Below are 17,711 nucleotides of genomic sequence, written 5' to 3' on the forward strand. Positions count from 1 at the left end.
ATTTTTGAATATAGACATTTATTAGCCAATATTATGCAGTGCAAATTAATAGCCGTTTTAACAATGACTGAGTCAGGAACATTATACAATTAACACCAATAAAATCGATGGATGTGCTGTAATTGGGAACGCATAACATTAAACCATTAATTAAGACGTTTGTTTTGTGATTGAAGGGGATTTGTCCTGGCTCGCAGTGTGGGCATTCAGAGACTGCTCATTAAATAAAAAATAAATTTGGCATTTTCAATGGCACAAATATTACATCAGCTCAATCAGACTGGAGGATGGTAGACAGCGGTGTTCCCCAAGGGTCGGTGCTGGGGCCACTGCTTTTTTTGATATATATAAATGACCTGGATATTGGAATAGAGTAGAATTTCTAAATTTGCTGATGACACCAAACTTGGGGGTGTGGCAAACAGTGATAATGATACCAATTGACTGCAACAGGACATAGAAAGGTTAGCAAAATGGGCAGATAAAATTTAATACAGAGAAATGTGAGGTGATGCATTTTGGCAGAACAGGGAGAGGCAATATACACTTAATGGCACAGTTTTATAGAGTGCGCAGGGACAGAGGGACCTGGGAGTTATTGTGCATAGGTCCCTGAAGGTGGCAGGACATATTGAGAGAGTGGTTAACAAAGCATATGGGATCTTGGGCTTCATAAATAGAGGTATTGAGTACAAAAGTAGAGGAGTTATGCTGAACCTTTATAAAGCTTTGTTTAGGCCATAACTGGAGTATTGTGTCCAGTTCTGGTCACCACACTTTAGGAAGGATGTGAAGGCCCTTGAAAGGGTGCAGAGGAGATTTACCAGAATGGTCCCGGGGATGGGGGATCTTAGCTACAAGGACAGGTTGGAGAAGCTGGATTCGTTTTCATTAGAGCAAAGGAGGTTGAGGGGTGATTTGATAGAGATGTACAAGATTATGACAGGTTTGGATAGGCTAGACGGGGAAAGGCTGTTCCCACTAGTTGATGGTACAAGGACTAGGGGACACAGATTTAAGGCTTTGGGCAAGAGATACAGGGGGGGCATGAGGAAAAACTTTACACAGCGAGTGGCGAGGACCTGGAACTCGCTGTCGACAGAAGTGGTGGAAGCGGAGACATAGAAACAGAAGATAGGAGCAGGAGTAGGCCATTCGGCCCCTCGAGCCTGCTCCGCCATTCAATGAGATCATGGCTGATCATCCAAATTCAGTACCCTGTCCCTGCTTTCTCCCCATATCCCTTGATCGCTTTAGCCTTAAGAAATATATCCAACTCCTTCTTGAATATATTTAATGAATTGGCCTCCACTGCCTTCTGTGGTAGAGAATTCCACAGGTTCACCGCTCTCTGGGTGAAGAAATTCCTCCTCATCTCTGTCCTAAATGGCTTACCCCTTATCCTTAGACTGTGAACCCCTGGTTCTGGACTCCCCGGCCATCGGGAACATCCTTGCTGCATCCAGTCTGTCTAGTCCTGTTGGAATTTTATAAGTTTCAATGAGATCCCCTCTCATTCTTCTAAACTCCAGCGAGTATAAGCCCAATCGACCCAATCTCTCCTCATACGTCATTCCTGCCATCCCAGGTATCAGTCTGGTGAATCTTCGCTGCACTCCTTCCATGGCAAGAACATCCTTCCTCAGATAAGGCGACCAAAACTGCACACAATACTCAAGGTGTGGTCTCACCAAGGCCCTGTACAACTGCAGCAAGACATCCTTGTTCTTGTACTCGGACCCTCTCGCTACGAAGGCCAACATACCATTTGCCTTCTTAATCGCCTGCTGCACCTGCATGCTTACCTTCAGCAGCTGGTGCACAAGGACACCCAGGTCTCGTTGCACTTCCCCTTCTCCCAATCTATTGCCGTTCAGATAATAATCTGCCTTCCTGTTTTTGCCACCAAAGTGGATAACCTCACATTTATCCACATTATACTGCATCTGCCATGCTTCTGCCCAATCACCCAACCTGTCCAAATCATCCTGGAGTTTCTCGGCATCCTCCTCACAGCACACACGCCCACCCAGCTTTGTGTCATAACACTCAATGTTTTCAAGGGGAGACTGGATAGGTACTTGAGGGAAATAAACTTGCAGGGCTACAGGGATAGAGTGGGAGAATGGGACTGACTGGATTGCTCAACAGAGAGTTGGCACGGACACAATGGTCCAAATGGCCTCCTTCTGTGCTGTTATGACTCTATGACTAAGACTAAAATCGCATTCAGATATATTTGAATCAGATTCTAAACTGGTAATTTGCATTTTTTTTTGTTTTTTGAGGATAATGCCAGACAATTAATCGATAACGTCACTCTTTAAATTGCATCCAACCGCAGGGGAAGCTTCCATCTTCCGTGTGCAGTGAGCGCAGGCGAGGAAATTCGGGCCTTCATAAAGCGCCACGCTGGGCGAACATTTACCTCTGCGATGCAAAGACAAATTGGTGCTGTCGCAGATTGGAAAACTCCAAGCTCGACAACCCTTCACTGGCCTCTTCCTTCAACGCCATCAATAATGGCTCCATATCAAGTCTACAAAGGTTGGACCAAATGCAGCTTGCTCCACGATAGCTTATTTACATAAAAACGGCAAATATCATCAGCACACAACCTTTTGGTTATAATCTCGCACATCGTTCGCCAAGCAGAGCACGTTTCTGACTGGATTTAAAGACTACCGCTATTCACGCCAAGCATTTACTGCACTTCAGACTGCTCATCTCTTCAAATTCAACCCATGTCAATGGGCCGCTAGCCCATATGTTCTTTTATACTAAAATTGCCAAGTTGCACTTAGGCCTGCAATTGTGTAAATGCAGCTCAACAATCCACGTTCCCATTAATTTGCGTATAGCTCAAGTTGCTGATCTGAACAGACCTTACTATTCCCATTTAGAACTGATCCACCAATGAGACAAAAGCGCCAAGTACAACTCTTTCCGAATCGCCGGGCCCATGAAATTCAAACAAACACAGAGAAGAAAAATAATCAAATAGGACTGAACTGCTTGGGGTTCGAGGCACGGTCTGCCAGGATTCAAGGGCCACTCCTGATGGAACAGACAACTAACACCTGTATTAACACTAGCTGTGTGGTTGTCCCTCATTCCATCCCAGCAGATGGTACCTCATTGAGTCAATGATACTTCAGCAGCAGGAGTCAGATACTGAGTCATGTCACAAAACCTTCTGGATCAGCAGATTTCAAGAGTAGCATCTTCTGTCAGTCTGGACAGTTATCTCCAAACCATCAATTCAAGTTTCGGCTCCAGGAATATTACCAGCATTCTTCAAACGTGGTGTGAAGGAGTCCATTGTATGATTATAATACGAAAAACCACTCTCTATATGAAATGGGATCCAGTCCTTGTTGATTAACAGTAACTTTACAGAATGACACAATTGGTGGTCGTCTGCTCCACACTGGCACCAGCATCTTGATGTCTGGAAAAGTCAGAAAGGTTCTCCTTAACAAAAATTACAGTAATATAGCTACACAACATTCTAAAACAGGATGCATTGCGACTATTCGTCATATGTCTAGAAGCGAGATGAAATACAATTCTGGTTTATTTCACCATATTTTTTCCCCTCTTGAAGGCATGGATTCCTTCCGGTGGTTTGGCTCAAAGATGTTGATCACCCTCAATTGGCCACTTTTCACCATAAGGTTCAGTGGGTGTTGGCAGGCAATGCGGGGGGCGGGGGGAGAGAGAGAGAGAGAGAGAGAGAGGGGGAGGAGGCATCACAGCAGAGCCTGATTCTGTCCTCACCCGATGCCCATACACATGGATTCCCAGGGCAGATAACATTGAGTGTGAATGTTATCGGATTTCCTTTCCCAAATGCAGTGGCGTTGAAGGCCAATTGCAGTGTTCCTACTGCCACCCTGACTGAGATCACCGCACTGTGGACCAGAGACAGAGCCTGGGATCTTCTAGCTCTGGAAAGTTCAGCTACTCTCTGGGTAAACTTGAGCCATTGAGCGGTAGAAACGTGTTTCAATGCAGCTGTAACGCACCTCAGATCTTTCTTTCATGAGAGTGAAGCAAAGATAACATTTTTAGTCTTCCTCGTGTTAAAAGATAGAAGCAAAAGTAGGTCAATCTTTTTTTCACAAACTGTTGAGTCTGCTTGGCATGTAGCCACCGAGCTCTTACATCCAAAACATTTCCCCCTCCCTCTACAAGTGGACAACCTGCGTGGCCAATATATTTTGTTTGCATCTAGGAAAGATCTGGAGGGTCTACAATATGGTGCCTTCTGTCGCTACAGGAACCCATTCAAAGCAGCAGTCTGAGTCGCATTGCCCCAATAGTAACTCAGGTTTAGGTAGCCCCTATTATGTAACAAAACGTACCAAAGTACTACCTGTCTCCAAGTCCCAGTGAGCCAGGTTGCTAAGCTTTGGGAAGATTTTGCGCTGGAAGAATTCTCTATGGAGTGGGTCGGGACCATCTCGGCCAAGGGGAAGATGGATGTTGGTTCCAGAACGCACGCAGGAAAGACCAGGAGCATCAAGTAGGGCTCCAGATAGCGTTGGAAATTTAATTATGGTCTGTGCTGGTAAGCTGCGCCATCTGTACTGGCTAAACTCCAGCAGCATTGCTGCACACATTGGGGGAGCCCCACACTTACCAACCTGCAATCAAGTTCTTTGGGCTTAGGTAAGTGCACCCACAGCAAGTGTGTGCACTCCATATTGGGCAAATCAAAAAGCTACTGAATGGACTGGTCAATAGTTAGATTTTGAAACTTCAAAGCATGGTGATGAGTCTCTGTGCTCTTCAGAGCAGATCCACATAAACCCCAGTGGGTAACTACATAGAGAGTTGGAAACGCTGGCCAGATGATTCGAATATTCAAGGTATATACAAAATAAGGGTTGTTTTCCTTAGAGCAGAGAAGGCTAAGAGGAGATTTGATAGGTGTTTAAAATCATGAAGGGTTTAAGATGGAGTAAATAAAGAGAAACGGTTTCCAATGGCTGAAGGGTCGATAACCAGAGGGCACAGATTTAAGGTGATTGGATAAATATTTGAACAGGAAGAGCAAGAAAAATGGGGAGATGTCAATGAAATGGGATTGGAGCAGGCAGTCGAAGAGCTGTCAAGTGGCAATGGGCTGAATAGCTTCCTTCTATGCTGTCAATTCTATGGAGGTGAATTTCCACGGGGATTCTCCCCGTCGCAACTTCCACTGAAGACCTCCACTCGCACCATTTCCCCCTGGGGTTTCCACAGCTCTTCCATCAAAGTTACGGCAGACGGGGGTGACTAGGTGTGTGGATGAGGGTAGTGCAGTTGATGTAGTCTACATGGACTTCAGTAAGGCTTTTGACAAAGTCCCGCATGGGAGACTGGTCAAGAAGGTAAGAGCCCATGGGATCCAGGGCAATTTGGCACATTGGATCCAAAATTGGCTTAGTGGCAGGAGGCAGAGGGTGATGGTCGAAGGCTGTTTTTGTGACTGGAAGCCTGTGTCCAGTGGTGTACCGCAGGGATCGGTGCTGGGTCCTTTGCTGTTTGTAATGATTTAGATATGAATGTAGGAGGTATGATCAGTAAGTTCGCAGATGACACGAAAATTGGTGGAGTGGTAAATAGCGAGGAGGGAAGCCTTAGGCTACAGGATGATATAGATGGGTTGGTCAGATGGGCAGAACAGTGGCAAATGGAATTTAACCCTGAAAAGTGTGAGGTGATGCATTTTGGGAGGACTAATAAGGCAAGGGGATAAACAATGAATGGTAGGATCCTAGGAAGGACAGAGGAGCCTTGGTGTGCATGTACATAAATCCCTGAAGGCAGCAGGACAGGTAGATAAGGTGGTTAAAAAGGCATATGGGATACTTATATTCTATGCCTCAGCTAATGAATGCAAGAGCAGGGAGGTTATGATGGAGCTGTACAAAATGCTAGTTAAGCCACAGCTGGAATACTGACTGCAGTTCTGGTCGCCACACTATAGGAAGGATGTGATTGCATTGGAGAGGGTGCAGAGGCAATTCACCAGGATGTTACCTGGGCTGGAGCGCTTCAGCTATGAAGAGAGACTGGACAGGCTGGGGTTGTTTTCCTTAAAGCAGAGAAGGCTGAGGGGGGACCTGATTGAGGTGTACAAAATTATGAGGGGCATAGATAGGGTAGATAGAAAGGAACTTTTCCCCTTAGTAGAGGAGTCAATAACCAGGGGGCATAGTTTCAAGATAAGGGGCAGGAGGTTTAGAGGGGATTTGAGGAAAAACTTTTTCACCCAGAGGGCGGTTGAAATCTGGAACTCACTGCCTGAAAGGGTGGTAGAGGCAGGAACCCTCACAACATTCAAGAAGCATTTAGATGAGCTCTTGAAACACCATAGCATTCAAGGCTATGGACCGAGTGCTGGAAAATAGGATTAGAATAGATAGGGCTTGATGGCCGGCACGGACACGATGGGCCGAAGGGCCTCTTTCTGTGCTGTATAACTCTATGACTCTACGAGCAGGGGAAAAAAAAAAAATCACATGTAAATTCACCGCCTACGAATCCAGCTGTGAAAGACTACATAACGTAATTGGCCATAGACAGAAAACACGAAGACCTTGGTGTTTGAGGTGACGCTACATCCAGCTGTGGTGGTGGCCCATCACATCGTACAGCATCCGGGTAGAAAGTACTGTAGAAAATGTAGTTTAAAAACCGGCACTGGCAGACTTAAATAAAGGATTAAATTCAAATGCATGTGCTTTGGAGCCATCTAGTGGAAATGTCAGCAAAGTACAGTGCAGCATTTAGCTATTTAAAAATTCATAAAACCTTTTATCCAAAGGAAGTCGTTTTAAGTTCAAAAGAGTAGCCAGAATGTGTGTGTGATGTAGGATCAATAGAACAGTCTGAGTGCATTCAGAGAAAGAGCAAAACAGCATGCTGTGCAATGGCGCACAAACGACTTCTTTCAAATAAAGGAACAATTTAGATTACCTCACGGTGGGATTTGGCGCCAGTCTAATTCTCTTCGCTGCTGCCCCTTCATTCCTAGGCTTGCTGTTTGTGCTCGTCTCCTTCTCCTGGTGCTGATCGCCATTCTGTCAGCAAATCAAAAAAAAAGGAAAACAGAGGTCACTTATTACACGGGAGTTTTAACAGTTAATCACGAGCTTCCTTCAGGTGACAATAAATGAACTCTCAGAGCCATCCCTTGGAAGTGGCAGCTTTTAGCGTCCCTCATTTCCAGAAATAAATTCTTACCAAGCTTCTCTTGCTTCCACTTTTAGGGGTAGTCGAGTAGGTTTTCATTGACGTTGAGTTTTCGACCGACCGCAAGGGCCTCCTTGCGAGATTATCCTTCCTCTGCATAATGATAGACCGGGATCTCAACTGTCTGTGACATTACAAGTAAAACAAGTTCAATCAGTAATATGTTGCCTCTCTTCTGCACTGAACCTGGATAGGCTGAAAGAAACATTTTAAGCTGCATATTTCAGACAGGTTGCCACCATATTTGGATTAGACGTTATTCTCAGGTCATTAACGTTCACTTTTGAAGATCAAAACTCAAATTCAACTCGCACAATGACAACAAGGTCTCTGATGTTGGTTTAGGGGCCAAGTAAAAGCTTCCTGAAATTGACTCCTAAATTGGGCGTCTATTCTGAAAGCCAGCGAGAAGGTCACTCTTCTGCAACGGTAGTTAACCCCTCGAGAACTGCAGAGGATTGCGACCTTCCACATTCGCAGGATGCCCCACAGTGCTCTGCAGCCACTAAATTACTTTTTAAGTGCAGTCCCCCTGTTTTGTAGGCAAATGCAGCAGTCAATTTGTGCACAGCAAGGTCCCACAACAGCTAATGAGATAAATGACCAGCTAATCTGTTTTTGGTGGTGTTGGCTGAATGATGAGTCTTGGCCAGGACTGGGAGAATGCCACAGCTTTTCGTTAAGCACAAGTGTCACCGGATCTTTTTCGTCCACCTGAGCGGGACCTCGGTTTAACATCTCATCTCACAGACGGCACCTCAGACAGTGCAGCACTCCCTCAGTACTGCACTGGAGGATCAGCCTAGATTATGTATGTGCTCAAGTCCCTGGAGTGGGGCGAGCTCTCAGAGGCAAGAGTGCCATCACTGAGCCAAACTGACACTCAAAGATAACAACTATGACCAACGTGAAACCAATATTCAAGCTGTGCTCCTTTACTTTTTTTTTGCAGGAAAATGCAATTCTTGTGTTTACTCAAGTTTATTATAATACAGGGGATTCAGTGCCAGCTTTAAGGGTATGGTAGTGTAGTGGTTATGCTACTGGAATACAGGAAACTTTGTTATCCGGAGGCTAAATGCCCGGCAAGCTCGAGCCACTGGCAAAAATTAGGAGCCGTTTCGTTAGGTTTTTTTTCTTTTCGTTGCTTTTTTCTCAACAGTCAAGCTCTGCAGCTAAGCAACAGCTTCAGCTAGAGACGCTACAGAGACGCTTGCCGACTGTTTAGAAGCTGTTGCTAAGCAACAGTGTTTGTTGATTCACACGGAGCTGAAAATCTCCGTATGTTTCAACATCAGCGCTGGAGTGTCCGGCAGTTTTGAGGAAACGGCAACAGCTCGGTCCCGTCGGTGCCGGATAGCACAAAGTTTCCTGTAATACAATCCAGAGACTGCGCGTTCAAATCCCACCTTGGCAGTTTGAGAATTTGAAATCAGTTAAAAAAATAAATAAATCTGGAAATAAAAAGCTGGCGTCAGTAAAAGTGACCATGAAGCTGTGGGATTGTCATTAAAATCCAACTGGTTCACTAATGTCCTTTAGGGAAGGAAGCCTCCGGTCCTTACCCGGTTTAGCCTGTGTGACTCCAGTCCCACATCAATGTGATTCACTCTCAATTGTACTCTGAAGTGGCCGAACAAGACACTCAATTGTATGAAACCGCCCCAAAGAATAATCAGTACGACATGGACTGCAGCAGTTCAAGATGAAGGCCCCCCACCACCTTCTAAGAACAGAAGAAGTAGGAGTAGGTCATACGGCCCTTCGAGCCTGCTCCGCCATTCAATAAGATCATGCCTGCTTATAACCGGAGCTTAAAACCGGCAGCGAACGAGGCCCGACCAGAGCATCGGACCTGGGTGAGGATTGCAGCACAAGGCGGAGCTTAAAACCAGCAGCAAACGAGGCCCGACCTGAACATCGGACCTGGGTGAGGATTGCAGCGCGAGGCGGAGCTTAAAACCGGCAGCGAACGAGGCCCGGCCAGAGCATCGGACCTGGGTGAGGATTGCAGCACGAGGTGGAGCTTATAACCGGCAGCGAACGAGGCCCGACCAGAGCATCGGACCTGGGTGAGGATTGCAGCGCGAGGCGGAGCTTAAAACCGGCAGCGAACGAGGCCCGACCAGAGCATCGGACCTGGGTGAGGATTGCAGCGCGAGGCAGAGCTTATAACCGGCAGTGAACGAGGCCCGACCAGAGCATCGGACCTGGGTGAGGATTGCAGCGCGAGGCGGAGCTTAAAACCGGCAGCAAGGAGCACCAACTCAGCAGCAGGGGAGAGAGGTAAAAAGCAATCAAAGTGTGACGTCAGCAGGAAGCAGGTAAGTGATTGGTTGGCAAGTATTTCTCTCTTTTTTAAACTTTAACTCTGGTTTATAGTTTCTAAGGTCTCTCTGGTGTAGCGGGGACTGTTGGTAAACTATTTAACTGTAGTGTAATTAGTGGGATTGATTGATTTAATTTAAATTCAATTAAGTAAAGGGTAAATCATGGCAGGACAGCCCGGGCACGTGATATGCTCCTCCTGCGATATGTGGGAACTCAGGGACACTTCCTGTGTCCCTGACAACTACGTGTGCAGGAAGTGCACCCAGCTGCAGCTACTGACAGACCGCATTGCGGCGCTGGAGCTGCGATTGGATGCATACTGGAGCGTTCACGATGCTCGGGACATCGAAAATAGCACGTTTAGGGAGTTGGACAGGAAGGGAACGGGTGACCAACAGGCAGAGTACTAGGCGCAGGCAGGTAGTGCAGGGGTCCCCTGTGGCCATCCCCTTCACCAACAGATACACCACTTTGAGTACTGTTGGGGGGGATGGCTTATCAGAGGAAGGCAGCAGCAGCCAACTTCCTGGCACCAGGGGTGGCTCTGCTGCACAGAATGGGAGGAAAAAGAGTGGTAGAGCTATAGTAATAGGGGATTCAATTGTAAGGGGAATAGATAGGCGTTTCTGCGGCCACAAACGAGACTCCAGGATGGTGTGTTGCCTCCCTGGTGCAAGGGTCAAGGATGTCTCCGAGCGGCTGCAGAACATCTTGGAAGGGGAGGGTGAACAGCCAGTTGTCGTGGTGCATATAGGCACCAACGATGTAGGTAAAAAGCAGGATAAGGTCCTAAAAGCAGAATATAGGGAGTTAGGAGGTAAACTAAAAAACAGGACCTCAAAAGGTAGTAATCTCAGGATTGCTACCAGTGCCACGTGCTAGTCAGAGTAGAAATAGAAGGATACTTCAGATGAATACGTGGCTAGAGGAATGGTGCCAGGGGGAGGGATTCAAGTTCCTGGGACATTGGAACCGGTTCTGGGGGAGATGGGACCAGTTCAAACCGGACAGTCAGCACCTGGGCAGGGCTGGAACCGATGTCCTAGGGGGTTTGTTTGCTAGTGCTGTGGGGGAGGGTTTAAACTAAAATGGAAGGGGGTTGGGAACCTGAGCAGGGAGACAAAGGAAAGGGAAACAAGGATAAAAGCAAAAGATAGGAAGGAGAAAAACAAAAGTGGCAGTCAGAGAAATCAACGGTTTAAATCAAACGTGGCCAAAGTAAATAATAATTCTAATAGGTCTAAGAGCGTTAAAAAAACAAGCCTGAAGGCTTTGTGTCTTAATGCAAGGAGCATTTGTAATAAGGTGGATGAATTGGCTGCGCAAAAAGAGGTAAACGAATAGGATTTGGTTGGGATTACGGAAACGTGGCTCAAGGATGGCCAAGACTGGGAACTCAACATCCAGGGGTATTTGATATTCAGGAAAGATAGGCAAAAAGGAAAGGGAGGTGGGGTAGCATTACTGGTTAAAGGGATTAATACAATTGTAAGGAAGGATATTAGCTCTGATGATGTGGAATCTGTATGGGTAGAACTGAGAAATACCAAGGGGCAGAAAACGTTAGTGGGAGTGGTATATAGACCTCCAAACAGTAAGGCGGAGGTTGGGGATGGCATTAAAAGGGAAATTAAAGAAGCGCGCAATAAGGGCACAGCAGTCATCATGGGTGACTTTAATCTACATATAGATTGGGCTAACCAAATTAGTAACAATACTGTGGAGGAGGAATTCCTGGAGTGTTTACGGGATGGTATCCTGGACCAATATGTCGAGGAACCAACCAGAGATCAGGCCATCTTAGACTGGGTATTATGTAACGAGAAAGGATTAATTAGCAATCTTGTTGTACGAGGCCCCTTGGGTCGGAGCGATCATAATATGATCGAATTCTTCATTAAGATGGAGAATGAAGTAGTAGACTCAGAGACTAGGGTCCTCAATTTAAATAAAGGAAACTACGATGGTCTGAGGAGCGAGTTGGGTAGGATTGATTGGGGAATGGCACTCAAAGGGTTGACGGCGGATAGGCAATGGCAAACATTCAAAGACCGAATGGATGAACTACAGAAGTTGTTCATCCCAGTTTGGCATAAAAATAAAACAAAAAAGGTGACTCAACCGTGGCTAACAAGGGAAATTAGGGATAGCATAAGATCTAAGGAGAGGACATAAAAATTGGCCAGAAAAAGCAATAATCCTGAGGATTGGGAGCAGTTCAGGATTCAACAAAGGAGGACAAAGGGAAAATGGAATATGAGAGTAAGCTTGCAAGGAACATAAAAACTGACTGTAAAAGCTTTTATAGATATGTGAAGAGAAAAAGATTGGTGAAGTAGGTCCCTTGCAGTCAGAATCAGGGGAATTTATAATGGGGAACAAAGAAATGGCACACCAACTAAATACATATTTTGATTCTGTCTTCACAAAGGAGGACACAAATAACCTTCTAGAAATACCGGGGAACATAGGGTCTGATGAAAGGGTGGAACTGAAAGAAATCAGTATTTGTAGGGAAATGGTGTTAGGAAAATTGATGGGACTGAAGGCCGATAAATCCCCAGGGCCTGATAATCTACATCCCAGGGTACTTAAGGAAGTGGCCCTAGAAATAGTAGATGCATTGCTGGTCATCTTCCAGAACTCGATAGACTCTGGAACAGTACCCATGGATTGGAGGGTAGCTAATGTTACCCCACCAATCAAAAAAGGTGGCAGAGAAAAAGTGGGGAATTATAGACCGGTAAGCCTGACATCGGTAGTGGGGAAATGCTAGAGTCCATTATAAAAGATGTAATAGCAGAGCACTTGGAAAGCAGCGACAGGATCGGACAAAGTCAACATGGATTTACAAAAGGTACATCATGCTTGACTAATCTACTGGAATTTTTTGAGGATGCAACTGGTAAAATAGATAAGGGATAACCAGTGGATGTGGTGTATTTGGACTTTCAGAAGGCTTTCGATAAGGTCCCGCATAAGAGATTAGCATGCAAAATTAAGGCACATGGGATTGGGGGCAAGGTATTGACTTGGATAGAGAACTGGTTGGCGGACAGAAAGCAAAGAGTTGGAATAAATGGGTCGTTTTCCGAGTGGCAGGCAGTGACTAGTGGGGTACCGCAAGGATTGGTCCTAGGACCCCAGCTGTTCACAATATATATTAATGATCTGGACGAGGGAATTGGATGTAATATCTCCAAATTTGCAGACGACACAAAGCTGAGTGGGAGGGTATGCTGTGAGGAGGATGTCATGAAACTCCAGTACGATTTGGACAGGTTAGGTGATTGGGCAGAAACATGGCAAATGCACTATAATGTGGATAAATGTGAGGTTATCCACTTTGGTGGCAAAAACAGGAAGGCAGATTATTATTTGAATGGCAATAGATTGGGAGAAGGGGAAGTGCAAAGAGCCCTGGGTGTTCTTGTGCACCAGTCGCTGAAGGTAAGCATGCAGGTGCAGCAGGCAGTTAAGAAGGCAAATGGTATGTTGGCCTTCGTAGCAAGAGGGTTCGAGTACAGGAACAAGGATGTCTTGCTACAGTTGTACAGGGCCTTGGTGAGACCGCACCTTGAGTATTGTGTGCAGTTTTGGTCGCCTTATCTGAGGAAGGACGTTCTTGCCATGGAAGGAGTGCAGCGAAGATTCACCAGGCTGATACCTGGGATGGCAGGAATGACGTATGAGGAGAGATTGTGTCGATTGGGCTTATACTCACTGGAGTTTAGAAGATTGCAAGGGGATCTCATCGAAACCTATAAAATTCTGTCAGGCCTGGACAGACTAGATGCTGGAAGGATGTTCCCGATGGTCGGGGAGTCCAGAACCAGGGGTCATAGTCGAAGGATAAGGGGTAGGACATTTAGGACTGAAATGAGGAGGAATTTCTTCACCCAGAGAGTGGTGAATCTGTGGAATTCTCTGCCACAGAGGGCGGTGGAGGCCAGTTCATTAAATATATTCAAGAAAGAGTTGGATATATTTCTTAAGGCTAAAGGGATCAAGGGATATGGGGAGAAGGCAGGGACAGGGTACTGAATCTGGATGATCAGCCATGATCTCATTGAATGGCGGAGCAGGCTCGAAGGGCCGAATGGCCTACTCCTGCTCCGATATTCTATGTTTCTATGTAACTCCACTTTCCTGCCCGATCCCCAAATCCGTTGATTCCCCAAGAGTCCAAAAATCTATTGATCTCAGCCTTGAATATACACAACGACTCAGCATCTATAGCCCTCTGCAGCAGAGAATTCCAAAGATTCACAACCCTCTGAGTGAAGAAATTCCTCCTCATCTCAGTCCTAAATGGCCGACCCCTTATTCTGAGACCCTGACCCCTGGTTCTTGACGCTCCAGCCAGGGGAAACATCCTCTCTGCATCTACCCTGTCAATCTCCCTCAGAATCTTATATGTTTCAATGAGATCACCTCTCATTCTTCTAAACTCCAGAGAGTATCGGCCTAATCTACTCAATCTCTCATCATAGGACAGCCCTCTCATCCCAGGGATCAAGCGAGTGAATCTTCGTTGCACCGCCTCGAGGCGTGTATGTCCTTTCTCAGATAATGAGACCAAAACTGTGCATAATACTCCAGGTGTGGTCTCATCAAAGACTTGTACAATTGTAGTAAAACTTCCTTACGCTTGTACTCCAACCCCCTTGCAATAAAGGCCAACATGCCTTCCTAATTGCTTGCAATACCTGCGTGCTCACTTTGTGTTTCCTGTACGAGGACACCTAAATCTCCCTGAACACCAACATTTAATAGTTTCTCACCATTTAAAAAATATTCTGTTTTTCTATTCTTCCTACCAAAGTGAATAACATCACATTTCCCCACATTATACTCCATCTGCCACCTTATTGCCCGCTCACTCAACCTGTCTATATCACTTTGCAGGCGCTTTGTGACATCCTCACTTACTTTCCCACATAGCTGCGTATTGTCAGCAAACTTGGATGAAGGGACCGAGAAAATGTATTCAAGTCATTAGTATAGATTGTAAATAGCTGAGGCCCAAGCACTGATCCTTGCGGCACCCCACTAGTTACAACCCGCCAACCGGAAAATGACCTGTTTATTCCTACTCTCTGTTTCCTGTCAGTTAACCAACCCTCTAATTTTATTTTATTCATTCATGAGATGTGGGCATCGCTGGCAAGGCCAGCATTTATTGCCCATCCCTAGTTGCCCTCGAGAAGGTGGCGGTGAGCCGCCTTCTTGAACCGCTGCAGTCCGTGTGGTGATGGTACTCCCATAGTGCTGTTAGGGAGGGTGTTCCAGGATTTTGACCCAGCTACGATGAAGGATCGGCGATATACATCCAAGTCAGGATGGTGTGTGACTTGGAGGGGAACTTGGAGGTGGTGGTGTTCCCACGCGCCTGCTGCCCTTGTCCTTCTAGGTGGTAGAGGTCGTGGGTTTGGGAGGTGCTGCCGAAGAAGCCTTGGCAAGTTGCTGCAGTGCATCTTGTAGATGGTACACACTGCAGCCACGGTACGCCGGTGGTGGAGGGAGTGAATGTTAAAGGTGGCCAATGGGGTGCTAATCCAGCGGGCTGCTTTGTCCTGGATGGTGTCGAGCTTCTTGAGTTGTTGGAGCTGCACTCATCCAGGCAAGTGGAGAGTATTCCATCACACTCCTGACTTGTGCCTGGTAGATGATGGAAAAACATACATAGAAACATAGAAGATAGGAGCAGGAGTAGGCCATTCGGCCCTTCGAGCCTGCTCCGCCATTCAACGAAATCATGGCTGATCATCCAAACCCTAGCACCCGGTCCCTACACAGACAGCCATCCCACCCAAGCCCTATCCCCGTAACCCCACGTATTTAATCCCCCCTAACACTAAGGGTCAATTTTTTATCATGGCCAATCAACCTAACCCGCACATCTTTGGACTGTGGGAGGAAACCGGAGCACCCGGAGGAAACCCACGCAAACACGGGGAGAATGTGCAAACTCCACACAGACAGTCACCCGAGGCCGGATTTGAACCCGGGTCCCTAGCGCTGTGAGGCAACAGTGCTAACCACTATGCCACCGTGCTGGGGAGTCAGGAGGTGAGACACTTGCCATAGAATACCTAGCCTCTGACCTGCTCTTGTAGCCACAGTATTTATGTGGCTGGTCCAGTTAAGTTTCTGGTTAATGGTGACCCCCAGGATGTTGATGGTGGGGGATTCGGCGATAGTAGTGCCGTTGAATGTCAAGGGGTGGTGGTTAGACTCTCGCTTGTTGGAGATAGTCATTGCCTGGCATTTGTGTGGCGCGAATGTTACCTGCCACTTATCAACCCGAGCCTGAATGTCTTCCAGGTCTTGCCGCATGCAGGCACAGACTGCTTCATTATCTGAGGAGTTGTGAATGGTGCTGAACACTGTGCAGTCATCAGCGAACATCCCCATTTCTGACCTTATGTTGGAGGGAAGGTCATTGATGAAGCAGCTGAAGATGGTTCGGCCTAGGACACTGCCCTGCAGAACTCCTGCAGTGATGTCCTGGGGCGGAGATGATTGACCTTCAACCACCACAACCATCTTCCTTTGTGTTAGGTATGACTCCAGCCAGTGGAGAGTTTTCCCCGATTCCCATTGACTTCAGTTTTACTAGGGCTCCTTGATGCCACACTCGGTCAAATGCTGCCTTGATGTCTAGGGCAATCACTCTCACCTCACCTCTGGAATTCAGCTCCTTTGTCCATGTTTGGACCAAAGCCGTAATGAGGTCTGGAGCCGAGTGGTCCTGACAGAACCCAAACTGGGCATCAGTGAGCAGGTTATTGGTGAGTAAGTGTCGCTTGATAGCACTGTCGATGGCGCCTTCCATCACTTTGCTGATGATTGAGAGTAGACTGATGGGGCGGTAATTAGCCGGATTGGATTTGTCTTGCTTTTTGTGAACAGGACATACCTGGGCAGTTTTCCACATCGTCGGATAGATGCCAGTGTTGTAGCTGTACTGGAACAGCTTGGCTAGGGGCGCGGGTAGTTCTGGAGCACAAGTCTTCAGCATAACAGCCGGGATGTTGTCAGGGCCCATAGGCTTTGCTGTATCCAGAGCACCAAGGCGGAGGATAAAAGGAGGAGCGGAGCAGAGCGAGGCGAGGCCCGACCAGATCGGACCAGGAGAGCACCGAGGTGGAGGATAAAAGGATGAGCGAGGCGAGGCCCGACCAGAAGAGCACCGAGGCGGAGGATAAAAGGAGAAGCGAGGCGAGGCCTGACCAGATCGGACCAGGAGAGCACCGAGGCCAGGTATAAAAGGAGGAGCGAGGCGAGGCCCGACCAGATCGGACCAGGAGAGCACCGAGGCCGAGTATAAAACCAACTCAGCAGCGGGGAGAGAGGTAAAAAGTAATCAGAGTGTGACGTTACCAGGGAGCAGGTAAGTGATTGGTTGGTGAGCATTTCTCTATTTTTTAAACTTTAACTCTGTGGTTTATAGTTGTTAAGGTCTTTCTGGTGTAGCGGGGACTGTTGGTAAACCATACAAGCGCCCTAGAGTTTATCTTTAATTGGTGGTAGTGTATTAATTTAAATTAATTAAAGGGTAAGTCATGTCAGGACAGCCCAGCCCCGTGTTATGCTCCTCTTGCTCTATGTGGGAATTCAGGGACGCTGCCTGTGTCCCTGAGGACCATGTGTGCCAGAAATGCATCCAGCTGCAGCTACTAGCAGACCGTAATGCGGCGCTGGAGCTGCGGATGGATGGGCTTTGGAGCATTCACAATGCTGAGAGGGTCATGGATAACACGTTCAGTGAGTTGATCACACCGCAGGTAAGGGCTGCACAGGCAGAAGGGAAATGGGTGACCATCAGGCAGAGCAGTAGAGGCAGGCAGGTGGTGCAGCGGACCCCTGTGGCCATCCCCCTCTTAAACAGGTATACCGATTTGGATACTGTTGAGGGGGATGACTTACCAGAGGAAGGCAGCAAGAGCCAACTTCCTGGCACCAGGGGTGCTTCTGCTGCTCAGGAAGGGAGGAAAAAGAGTGGGAGAGCAATAGTGGTAGGGGATTCTATCGTAAGGGGAACAGATAGGCATTTCTGTGGCCGTAGACGTGACTCCAGGATGGTTTGTTGCCTCCCTGGTGCCAGGGTCAAGGATGTCACTAAACGGCTG

The 17,711-nt window shown here is 47.1% G+C and overlaps 1 protein-coding gene across 1 annotated transcript in view; it reads right to left on the bottom strand.

The window, feature by feature from the left end:
* The window catches only part of arhgef39 (Rho guanine nucleotide exchange factor (GEF) 39), a 99,284-nt gene continuing 81,573 nt past the window's right edge, over positions 1 to 17,711 (bottom strand). Inside the window, exons 10-12 of the mRNA XM_086010068.1 lie at positions 7,237 to 7,369; positions 6,970 to 7,073; positions 1 to 3,451 (exon numbers count right to left, since the gene is read on the bottom strand). Of these exons, the coding sequence (XP_085866194.1) occupies positions 3,394 to 3,451; positions 6,970 to 7,073; positions 7,237 to 7,369 (295 nt within the window). The 3' untranslated portion in view covers positions 1 to 3,393. The remainder of the gene's footprint in view (positions 3,452 to 6,969; positions 7,074 to 7,236; positions 7,370 to 17,711) is intronic.

The sequence above is a fragment of the Somniosus microcephalus genome, chromosome 17 (assembly GCF_052327205.1).
Source record: "Somniosus microcephalus isolate GS21.2 chromosome 17, FLI_Smic_1.0, whole genome shotgun sequence".
Classification (NCBI taxonomy): domain Eukaryota; kingdom Metazoa; phylum Chordata; class Chondrichthyes; order Squaliformes; family Somniosidae; genus Somniosus; species Somniosus microcephalus.